Source organism: Rutidosis leptorrhynchoides, chromosome 6, assembly GCF_046630445.1.
Source record: "Rutidosis leptorrhynchoides isolate AG116_Rl617_1_P2 chromosome 6, CSIRO_AGI_Rlap_v1, whole genome shotgun sequence".
Classification (NCBI taxonomy): domain Eukaryota; kingdom Viridiplantae; phylum Streptophyta; class Magnoliopsida; order Asterales; family Asteraceae; genus Rutidosis; species Rutidosis leptorrhynchoides.
In genome coordinates this window covers 22,863,373-22,876,135 of record NC_092338.1, presented here as the reverse complement: position 1 = coordinate 22,876,135, position 12,763 = coordinate 22,863,373, and the positions used below count along the sequence as shown (strand labels likewise).

General features: G+C 33.1%; 1 protein-coding gene across 1 annotated transcript; it reads right to left on the bottom strand.

Annotated features, from left to right (window-relative positions):
* Positions 1-4,884: 4,884 nt before the first annotated feature.
* On the bottom strand, positions 4,885-8,376 carry LOC139856170 (uncharacterized). The gene is made up of 7 exons (XM_071845419.1): positions 8,021-8,376; positions 7,092-7,286; positions 6,944-6,989; positions 6,568-6,865; positions 6,339-6,417; positions 6,035-6,242; positions 4,885-5,143 (listed from the first exon to the last, which is right to left on the bottom strand). Exons 1-6 carry the CDS (start codon positions 8,351-8,353, stop codon positions 6,072-6,074), a joined length of 1,122 nt encoding a protein of 373 aa, XP_071701520.1. The 5' UTR covers positions 8,354-8,376; the 3' UTR covers positions 4,885-5,143; positions 6,035-6,071.
* Between the last annotated feature and the right edge of the window lie 4,387 nt (positions 8,377-12,763).

Below are 12,763 nucleotides of genomic sequence, written 5' to 3'. Positions count from 1 at the left end.
ATATCCAAAAATTATGGTTAAACTCAAAGTGGAAGTATGTTTTCTAAAATGGTCATCTAGGCGTCGTTCTTTCGACTGAAATGACTACCTTTACAAAAACGACTTGTAACTTATTTTTCCGACTATAAACCTATACTTTTCTGTTTAGATTCATAAAATAGAGTTCAATATGAAACCATAGCAATTTGATTCACTCAAAACGGATTTAAAATGAAGAAGTTATGGGTAAAACAAGATTGGATAATTTTTCTCATTTTAGCTACGTGAAAATTGGTAACAAATCTATTCCAACCATAACTTAATCAACTTGTATTGTATATTATGTAATCTTGAGATACCATAGACACGTATACAATGTTTCGACCTATCATGTCGACACATCTATATATATTTCGGAACAACCATAGACACTCTATATGTGAATGTTGGAGTTAGCTATACAGGGTTGAGGTTGATTCCAAAATATATATAGTTTGAGTTGTGATCAATACTGAGATACGTATACACTGGGTCGTGGATTGATTCAAGATAATATTTATCGATTTATTTCTGTACATCTAACTGTGGACAACTAGTTGTAGGTTACTAACGAGGACAGCTGACTTAATAAACTTAAAACATCAAAATATATTAAAAGTGTTGTAAATATATTTTAAACATACTTTGATATATATGTATATATTGTTATAGGTTCGTGAATCAACCAGTGGCCAAATCTTACTTCCCGACGAAGTAAAAATCTGTGAAGGTGAGTTATAGTCCCACTTTTAAAAATCTAATATTTTTGGGATGAGAATACATGCAGGTTTTATAAATGATTTACAAAATAGACACAAGTACGTGAAACTACATTCTATGGTTGAATTATTGAAATCGAATATGCCCCTTTTTATTAAGTCTGGTAATCTAAGAATTAGGGAACAGACACCCTAATTGACGTGAATCCTAAAGATAGATCTATTGGGCCTAACAAACCCCATCCAAAGTACCAGATGCTTTAGTACTTCGAAATTTATATCATATCCGAAGGGTGTCCCGGAATGATGGGGATATTCTTATATATATGCATCTTATTAATGTCGGTTACCAGGTGTTCACCATATGAATGATTTTTATCTCTATGTATGGGATGTGTATTGAAATATGAAATCTTGTGGTCTATTGTTACGATTTGATATATATAGGTTAAACCTATAACTCACCAACATTTTTGTTGACGTTTAAAGCATGTTTATTCTCAGGTGAATACTAAGAGTTTCCGCTGTTGCATACTAAAATAAGGACAAGATTTGGAGTCCATGTTTGTATGATATTGTGTAAAAACTGCATTCAAGAAACTGATTTCGATGTAACATATTTGTATTGTAAACCATTATGTAATGGTCGTGTGTAAACAGGATATTTTAGATTATCATTATTTGATAATCTACGTAAAGCTTTTTAAACCTTTATTTATGAAATAAAGGTTATGGTTTGTTTTAAAAATGAATGCAGTCTTTGAAAAACGTCTCATATAGAGGTCAAAACCTCGCAACGAAATCAATTAATATGGAACGTTTTTAATCAATAAGAATGGGACATTTCAACAGCCGACCTGCAGGGCGCCGTTGGCACCACTCCGCCCTCCAGACGCCCTGCTTCGGCCCTCGCCCCATCACCCTTCTTTCTCTCTTTTCCACGCATAAAGCAAGACGACTATATATGTTTTTAATACTTGTACTATTTGCTTGTATACTTGTACATTTAATTAATTAAATAATATAGCGGTGTAAGATCCTGAATTTTGTGCATCAGAAAATGTTCCTGAAAGTGTCAGTAAATGTGTGCATCAGAAAGCCCCACTAAAAGTGAACCTAACACTTATGCATTTTCAGAATTTACATCAGAATCAGAATCTGTCAACCTCAGTCCCTGAACTTTTAATTTGAAGCTGGAAACTGAAATTCGGTTGAAGAGCTGAAGGTATCGCGTTTGGAGTTCTTGTATCGCGTTCTGGTGCGTCGCGAAACGCGACAGATTAGGTTGAAACGCGACGGCTTGGAAATCCCCCACCTGACCACTTTATCGCGTATTGGGTGAGTTTGTCGCGTCCGGGGTCAAAGTCGCTGAATTGACTTTCTTGACCAGTTTTTAAGGGTATATTTTGGGGTGTTTTAGTCTTTTCACATTGTGGACGGTTTGAGGCCTTAAGAACTGATCCAAAGCTCAACCCTATCTCATTTCTCACTCTCTCAACTACACACATTCAATTTAGAGAGAGAAAGAGAGTTCGAGAGAGAGAGAGAGCTTGGTTTGAGGAAGAAGAAGGGTGAATCGGGTCAAGTCGCGAGTATTAAAGTTGTTCATCTCGTTCTTGGCTACGTTTTGGTAGTATTGGTAAGCTCTAACTCCGAATTTCATTATTTGATTTTGATATTCAAATTAGGGTTTGAGCTTGATTTTGTTAGAAACCCTTTAATGGTTGTGAAATGGGTTTGTTGTGGTTAGTAGATGGGTTTTGACCCGTTATTGGTGTTCATAAGAACATGTTAGTTGGTCAAAAATGGGTGTTAACTTTGATTTAGTGTCAAACTAAGATTTGAGTCAAGTTTTGGTGAATCAAGTATGTAAATACTTGATTTAAGTGTTAATTGGTGTTTTGGAAATAAAATCACTAGTCGTTAGTGATTATGGGGCGTTTTATGACTTTGGTCAAAATGGGTAAATTGGAATTGGGTCAAATTTGAGGATGACACTAATTTAGATTAAATGGATGTTAAACGCTTTTGTTAAGTGTTAAACGGTGTTTGGATGTAATTACTCGCGAGAAGTAAATTGAGGTTTAAATGATATTTTAACATAAGTCAAACGTGGTCAAAAGCAATATGGGTCAATATTGCACGTGTTGGGATTTTGGTGTAATTGGCGTTTGAAATGATTACTACCTAAGTAGTAATTTAGTGTTAAGACCTAGGTTGGGTCTAATTGGGGTAAAGTATGATTCGAGTTGAATTGTACTTTGTTGTGTTGGTTTGAATTACCACCCGAAGTGGTAATTGGTTTGTGTCCATTAGGTGTTAAATGGGCGGGTTTTGGCGAGCAAGGTTTGATCTCTCGGCTAAGGGATGTTTGTGTCGAGTTCTCTTTTAGAGAATGGCTATTTATGTGTATATTGTACCTATGTATGATATAGGTGGTTACTTGCTCAAGTTTGAGGACGGAGATCATGTTATACATGACTTGTTCGGACATTCCAAGGTGAGTGGAATAATTATGCGTATATGTATATGGCGTGTTTATTTGTGAATGTTATGGTATGAACCACGAGCCGGTAGCATCAAGTGTGAACCACGAGCCGGTAGCACTATAAACAAGTGTGAATCACGAGCCGGTAGCACTATAAAGTGAGATGTGAACCACGAGCCGGTAGCATCGAAGTGTGAACCACGAGCCGGTAGCACTATAAACAAGTGTGAACCACGAGCCGGTAGCACTATAAACGAGTGAGACTCAAATGCATATGGTGTGAACCACGAGCCGGTAGCACCATAGCGTTATGGTTAACCATATTATGTTGTTGGATTTTGTTTAGCATGCTATACGTTTATATATATTGTGTTGAGTATATGCTAATGTGGCGTTGTGATAGTGTACGAGTTGTTAGCATTATGAGTATGACGGCATGCTATTTGAGTTATATTTTCGTATGAGGTATTTGGTGGGTGCGATTGCAAATAGATGGGTTATATATGTGTATGTATAATTATTGCACTCACTAAGCTTTGCTTACCCCTCTCGTTGTTTACCTTTTTATAGGTATTGTTGATGCGGAGTTACCTAGTTGCTAGACTAGGATTGATAGACGTTGCTTAAGCTTGCAGGATTAGCTTTTGGATTTCGGACGCGGAATGGGGGGATTTGATAGTCCTCGGGATTATGCTCTTGGTATTGGGTTGGGTTATTGAGTATTAACCCGTGTTTGTGTGATTGGATTATGATTACAAATATTTTTGTAAGGTGTCATTTGGGTACCAAGGGTCATTGTATGTTGTTAAACGTAACGTCACGATATTATGTTTTTGGTTAAAACAAAGTTGAAATTATTGCGTACTAATGGGACCTAACTTATATAACAAAAAAAAAAAAAATGTGCTTCGTTTTCTGTAAATGGATTTGGGGTTGTTTCAAGGGGTCTCAATTTTTATGAGGAAGTATGTCATGGTTGGAAGTATTTAGTCCTTGGTTAGTCATTGTGAGAATGTGCTTATGTGACACTGATGTGGTAACTAGTCTTGGTGATGAAACTTGTTATGATTTGGAGCACTCTTATAACTATTTGTTCCCTTCTGTTTTTTTTAGTTTTGATGCATGCTTACCCCTTTAATATTAACATTTTGTACTTCGTCATGGTCTAGACAAAGTTTTTTTTTTTTTTTTTTTTTTTTAAAAAAAAAGGGCAAACACGCCTCTTATATAAATTGAAATTGTCCATCACGAGACTCGAACTTACAAACTTAAAATTGATAATACCGCTAGACTCAAGGCCCCCTTTAATAAATTGCTATGAAAGTTGTAAATAAAGTGTAATATATGTATAAGCGACATGATAGGACGATAGGTAATGAGAGGCTGTTAAATTGCTATGAAAGTAGCAAATCAAGAAGATAGGTATAGAGATACCATAAATCAAAGAAAAATCGAGGTAACTACGAAATGTGCGAATGAAGAGCTTGAAAACTGTAGGAAGAAGAATAAATACTGTATACGATGACAAATGGTGTCAATAGATTTTGTTAATAATTGAATGTGAAAACGTGAGGATGACATGCTACAAAATGTTGAATAATGATAAAATCTACAATTTAAGAGAATTCTTAACACATTCACTACCAGATGATGGTCATGGGTATATGAAGAAACTAGATTAAAACACATAACTACAAGTGTCTGTGGATTAAGGCTCATCCCACCAGATAGCGTTACCAAAAACATGTTCAGTTAAATTTGGTGATCTTATAACTGAACTAGAGAGACCTTCTAATGTACATTAATTAACCTAAACTGCACCCCATACACATAATGTTCGGTTTGTACCATCAAACTGCTATACATAGTCTATATACTTCACAAAAAAGGAGTACCGAATCCTGCACTTTTACAAAACCTGCACAAAATATTCTCTGTTATTATCAACTTTTCATTTATAAGGAAACAGATTACCCTCTCAGACAGTTGCCCTCTCAGACCATAACTCTATTTCTACCACCATATAAACAGAAATAGAACTAAAAAAAACTCTACTCCAACCCACGTCATGTTAATGACACGTAGCCATCACATCATCATCCTTTTTTTTTGGCAATTATAGAATTTACATTAACTTTATTGGTCATTATCGTACTTTATGTTACCTTTTTGGGCTCTTAGATCTAAAGATACGTACATTTATAAATTTGATTGAAATCCCAAAATTGAATTTATATTGAAACTTACAAGTCCGATTAAGGTGCGAATTAAGCGTCCCATTGTTAATATTAATTACTCAAATCAAACTTGTGATTTGTTACAATCACTTAAATTGGAATAGTAATTTAAAATCGGAATCATAATTCACACTTAAATCAGACTCGTAATCACACTAATTTCAATATAAATTCAATAAAGGAACTTTAATCAATCTTATAAATGTATAAATGTTTAATGGTTTAACCAGGTCATCATAAGAAAAGACTGCAAAATATTTCTGAAAAGATAACATAAAAAACGAATTTGTCCAATAAAGGTAATGCAATTTTTATAATTGGCAAAAAAAAAAAATTGATGATGTGTCGCCTACGTGTTGTTTACATGGCGATGACTTCCTCTACAAATTTCTCTACATATAGAGGAACCATTGGATTGTGTTTCTCCTCCTCAATCTCTAAATATACTACAATAAAATAGAGATCAATGAGCCATTTTAAATGACCGCATTGACCTCAAACTTATGTTTTTCATGCCTAACTTTTGAAACAAACAACTCATAACAAAATTATATTTAATGATTGATGATTACCTGGATAATAGATTGGCACATTTACAATTTACAAAAACTAATTTGCAATGGATGAAAGCTGGTTCTTCTTCTCCTCCATATCCAACCTGCGTGCAAGTCCATTTAGATGATTGCGATATTCCATAAATAGATCTTTTAGCTGTTTAGCTCTGCTGTATTCTTCTGTTCCAACTCGAACAACCATTAAATCCCTCCCTGTATATATATGCTGAAAATGAGGAGTAACAGACGGTCAAAGATCAATAAAGAACACTGAAAAATATTATGGAATATTAATTAATATATTATACGTTTAAACTTATACCTTAGACCTTGGCTGCAAGTTCTGCATGTTTGTGTTGAAAGTTCCAGTCTTAAGCGTTTCTTCAGCTATTACCCATGGCCTACACGATGTGAAATGACTTGATGAACTGCTAGTAATTAGTAAGCTAGACAACTACAATATATCGGTCTTTCAAAATCAATTGGCTAGAGGATAATTTCAAGTTAAAGGGACTGATTCATAACATATTGTTTTACAAACGAATGCTTACCTTCCAGAGAAAGATGTAATGATGTGATTAGAATTGTTTATAAATTCATAAATCCTTTTTATATTTGATATGTTATCCACCATGATTACTCCTCTTGCATATGTTTCCACTGACAAATTTGGGAAGATGTATGCCTGTCCTGTGATTGAAGTTTGCTCGTGTATGAACTGCATCATTAAAATTGGGCAAAGATCTTTCTCCAGATTTTCTAATATTATATAATGATGACAGCCAGTATCTTTAAGACCTCCCAAATCTCTATCGTCATCACTTAATTCATAGCAGAACCTTTCTTTTCCTATATGAAAAACAAATTAAACAAGTTGCATAATCGTATTTATTTAGATAGCAGCGCTTACATAAACATTGTCACAACCTTCAGATAATTTTACATGAGAACTGTTTCCCGCACCACCATGCTCCTAACATCAAGAAACCAACCAGCTATAAATAACTTATTAAAAGTTCCATTTTAAATTGTTATTATAGAAGAATACGAGCTCATATATGGTGATCAGACTGACCTGAAAAGAGACTGCTGTAAGTTTACTCTCAACAAGCTTTGCGAATTCAGTAACTATGGGATTAACTGCACCAGTCGTGTTGATCCATATATCATCAAGTGTTGTTGCGGTTATATAGCCTTTTTCAGGACCACGTTGCCAGAACAGAGAATACTTGCATACACATTTTGCAGGTGTATGCTGTTTGTAACACACCTATCCAATAAATACCAAAAGCTTATATGTACAAAATTAAAATAAGACATAATTAAGTACTTACCTAATCCCTAAAGGAGTGTTTGGGTTAACTTATTATTAATGCTATAATAAACTTATCTTTGTTCAATAAACCACTTTTTAGTATTTTGGTGAGCTTATCAGCTTATACTAGTCCCATCCCATAAGCTCCATTCTTTGTTATTCTCCAATCTTTAATTTAGATTAATGTCCCTTTTAGTCATTATTTAATATACATATGGAAGGATTTTGCTTACGAAAGCCCGTCGTTAACATGCATAAAGTTCTTGTACAATCCATTAACTTCCATCATGAAAGTGACATGTAACCGCCGTGTACAATAATTTACTTCATACTAACGACATCCCTAGGTGTTGTCATTAGCAAAATACTATTACTATTACTATTACTATTACTATACATAATTATAAGATAAGATATAAGATTATAAGCTAATCCAAAAACTATTTTAGCTGACGAAAAATATAAGCTATAAGCTGCTTATTATTAAATTAGCATAAGCTACAACAATAAGCTAAACCAAACACCCCAACATATACTAAAATCAAATACAGTAATATTCATCTCCACTATATATACTTCATCATCATTCATATTCATATAATCTGCCATACTAAATCAAAAACACAAAATATCAAGTGAATGAACAGTTATTACATTAAGCCCTAATTTAGGATAAATAAAATACATACATCATCAACGATGGCGTCAAAGTATCTAATCGATCCATCAAAGCCTCTACAGATAGCACAAACCGTCATGCCCTGAATCACTTTCGAACACTCGTTATCTTCGATCGGTTGAGAAACATCACGGAATCGACCGATAAATTCATCAATATCACTGTGATTCGAGAAGTCGTCGATTGAGAAAACCTCATCGTAGTAGCTTTGTGGAAATTCCTTAAACTTTACGCGTAGTCGGTTTCCGTTTTCGAAAATGATGCCGGAAAGGTACCACGCGTCATCGTTCTTCGATCGGTATTCGATATTGTAGTCTATATTGAGGGCGGTGGAAATCGACATTGTTGACGGACGACGGTGATTGAAGGTGGTGGTGCGTTGGGGTTCAGTACATGCACAGTAGTGAGTATACGATATTTTGGAGGCTTTCCGTATTCCTGAGTTTGACAGAGTAGTCAACGATTCTACTCAAGCGAGTCGATTTTATACAGTAATTTGTTGCAATCCACATTTTAATAATAAAAAAAAAAATGCACTATTTATTTCTTAAATCTTATATTATTATCAGAAATTATTACTATTATTACTATTACTAATATAACAGACAAAATTTGTAGTTATGAATAGTACTATTTAACATTTTATTTTTTACACAACCAACCCCTAACTTTCATTAAAATACAAATCGAACCTTCTATTTTATAGTTCTATTTAATATTTCATTTTTCACACACCCAACCCCCTAACTTTCATTAAAATACAAATCGAACCCCCACATTTTATACTTATATTCTAAAATATTATTTATCTCATCACTAACACTAAAAAATATAGAATAATAACAACCACCACGCTACCACTGTGCTACTTTTTTTTTTGTCTCAAACGATAAAAAACAATTTTCATAAAAGGAACAACCCTTCAATGCTACCAAAAGATGTCGAAAAATATTCTTTTTTACAAAATAGATCAACTAACTTTTTTTTTTTTAAAAAAAAACCTGAACGCTAAAAGAAGCAACTTTCACAAATGAACAACCCTTCAATGTTAGATGTTGAAATTTTTTTTTACAAAATAGATCAACATTTTTTTTTAACTCGCATTCAAAACGGAGCCCCCGGCGCGAAGCGAGGGCTCCACAACTAGTTATTACTAATTTATAACTCGCGATTCCGCGAAATTTAAATATTATTGAATATAAAGCTGGTTATAGTTTAATAAACGCATATGAATGAATGTACAAATGTAGTTGAAATTAGGGATGATACCCGTAGACTGTGAGCGCAAACCCGGTAGATTTATCACCCGTGCGAACAGCATTTTATCAACTTGTTAATTACAAATAAAAATACTATAACTATCAATAATACTTATAAAATTAATAAAAATATTAAGAATACTATTAATACTAACATAACTAATAATAATATTTTATACTAATAATAACACTAATAAAAATACTAATAATATTGAGAAAATTCCTATTTTACTAAAAAAAATACTAATACTCTTAATAAAAATACTAATAATACTAAATTATACTATTAATAAATGAAATATACCAATAATAATAAAAACGCTGTTAATATTAATAAAACCACTCATAGTACAAACTAGTTTTTTTAACCCTCGCTTCGCGCCGGGGTTCGGTTTCCAATGTATTTCATTGCGTTTATTTTGTATGATTATTTCTTGGCTAACGATGATGTCGTTGACGCGCAACTCGAGTCGAACGAAAAGGTATAACCCGTCAAAGATTTAATTGTAATCTTAAATTAACAATATATGTGTATTTTCTCGTTTCGCTATGGAGTTGTTGACTTTTTAAAATATAACGCAATTAACTCGTTAGCTTATATTAACACTACGTATGATTTAAAAATAGAATATTCACTGAGTAATAATAATTTTTTTTTTAAAAATAATAAGACCCATATGTATATGTTGTTAATATATAGATGAAAATAGTTACTGAGCCCGTGAGGAAAAAATCAACGTGTATGAAAGGTGGACTCAAATATTTAGCGTTTTTAATATATAGATGAAAATAGTTACGGAGCCCGTGAGGAAAAAACCGTCATGCCCTGAATCACTTTCGAACACTCCTTATCTTCGATCGGTTGAGAAACATGACGGAATAGACCGATAAATTCATCAATATCATTGTGATTCGAGAAATCGTCGGTTGAGAAAACCTCATCGTAGTAGCTTTGTGGAAATTCCTTAAACTTTACGCGTAGTCGGTTTCCGTTTTCGAAAATGATGCCGGAAAGGTACCAAGCGTCATCGTTCTTCGATCGGTATTCGATATTGTAGTCTACATTGAGGGCGGTGGAAATCGACATTGTTGACGGACGACGGTGATTGAAGGTGGTGGTGCGTTGTGGTTCAGTACATGCACAGTAGTGAGTATACGATATTTTGGAGGCTTTCCGTATTCCTGAGTTTGACAGAGTAGGCAACGATTCTACTCAAGCGAGTCGATTTTATACAGTAATTTATTGCAATCCACATTTTAATAGAAAAAAATGCACTATTTATTTCTTAAATCTTATATTATTATTATTAGAAATTACTATACTATCTAAAAGACAAAACCCTGTAGCACTATTCATCAATAGTAACTAGAGGTATTTTCGTCATTTCACCTTTTTTTTAATGATAAAAGAAACAACTTTCGTAAAAGAACCAACACTTCAATGTTACAAAAAGATGTCGAAAAAAATTCTTTTTTACAAAAAAATTAACTACCTTTTTTTTTACGATAAAGAGGCAACTTTCATAAAAGGAACAACCCTTCAATGCTACTAAAAGATGTCGAAAAACATTCTTTTTTTTACAAAATAGATCAACTAACTTTAAAAAAAAACATGAACGCTAAAAGAATCAACTTTCACAAAAGGAACAACCCATAGAAGGTAAAACCTCGGGTAAAAAAAAAATTCTTTTTTACAAAATAGATTAAACGAGCACATTGGCTCACCCATATAAGGTAAAATCTCGGGTAATCTATGACGACCCGAAAATTTCCCACCAAATTTAAACTTAATCTTTATATGATTTCGACACGATAAGCAAAGTCTGTAATGTTGAGTCTCAAAATTTTTGAACTGTTTCATATATTCATTTGACTTTTGACCATTCCCGACGATTCACGAATATCTATTTGTAAATAGATACATATATATTTAAATGTATATATATAATAATTTAAAATATAATTTGAAATAAAATAACTATTTAAGTGTTAGAAATAAATATGTAAAATAAAATAAAATAAGATATAATAAAGTTGTGTTACTAAAATGAATCTATATATACATAGTATATTGAATATAAATGATTTCGAGCTTAATTAGTAAACGTCATAAACACTCGGTTGTCATTTCAATAATGTTCATATAAATCTAATACGAATTTACGAAGATTTAAAATGAAAGTTGGATCGTAAATTGATTACGAAGATTTTAGGTTTGATAAAAATATTTTTTATCTTTTTAGTTTAAATTTTAATACTCCGTACATATCACTTGGAACTTAAAACAAATATTAAGCGAATCTTTTTAATCAGGTTTTAAACAGTTAATGACCAGAATAAATAAATGAACTTAATTTAAAAATTGAGAATTTTTAGGAACACTCTTATATATTAACTGTTTAGCAATGGACACGATATATATTCGAGCTAAAACTGTCGGTACAAGAGTTTAAAAACCTCGATGGCTTCACTGTAGGAACTTTGATATTTTCATTTATTACTGTTTGTGTTATTTAGTTTATAGTACTATATCAATATCAATATATGATCCCACTTTCAATTCTCTATTCCTTCTTTTTCTTACAATGATACCATTCCAAACATTTGAGATCACCTTTCTGTTTCTTTTCAATTCAACCACAGTTGTATACTATTACCATTATTATCATATTATTCTTATAAATATCTAATACTGTTTCTTTGTCTTTCAATATCACTCGAGTAATATATATACATACAATAATGAATGATATATAGAATGATACATAACTCACACACTCTCGCAACCACTTTCAACTTATTCTTTGGTCCGATCACTAACATGAAAATCACTTGATCAAGCTTTTTATACACCCATCGAACCTACAACTAAATTCTTGTTTCATTTGTGAATCACCTTCATCCACCCATCACGAACAACCAAAACAACCCAACTTCATCACAACATTATCACTACCCATGATCACCATCAAACCCAACACCATCTTCATCAAACACCAACCCACTTGTAATGTTGCTTCTGGTTTAACCCGAGCACCATCATTGACGAACCACTCAAACCGCCTTTCATCAACCACACCTTCACGACCATTACCACCACCATATTTATCAAACCCATTTCCATTGTAGTAAACAACCAAGCCAAAATTTTACGGTGTTCTTCTTCTTCTTCCTGATCAAACACCACCCACCAACCTCTATTCCTGTTACGTTTTATAGCCAAAACACCACAACCGTATGTTCATCGCTGCCACTTTATTTTTCTCTGCTGAAAACTCACATCGTACATCACCATTTTTGTTCAATTTCAATTACAAGGATCACAGCTACGCTTACTGTTTCCTTTTGTTTCTTTTCGCAACCAACATTAACCAAACCCATCACTAAACTACCGGTTTGCTGCTACTATTTCTCTGTTACTGTTGCTACTGCTACCGTAAGTTTCAACCAAATTTCTGTGGGGTATACCTCTCCACGTTGAGGGAAGGTTATGA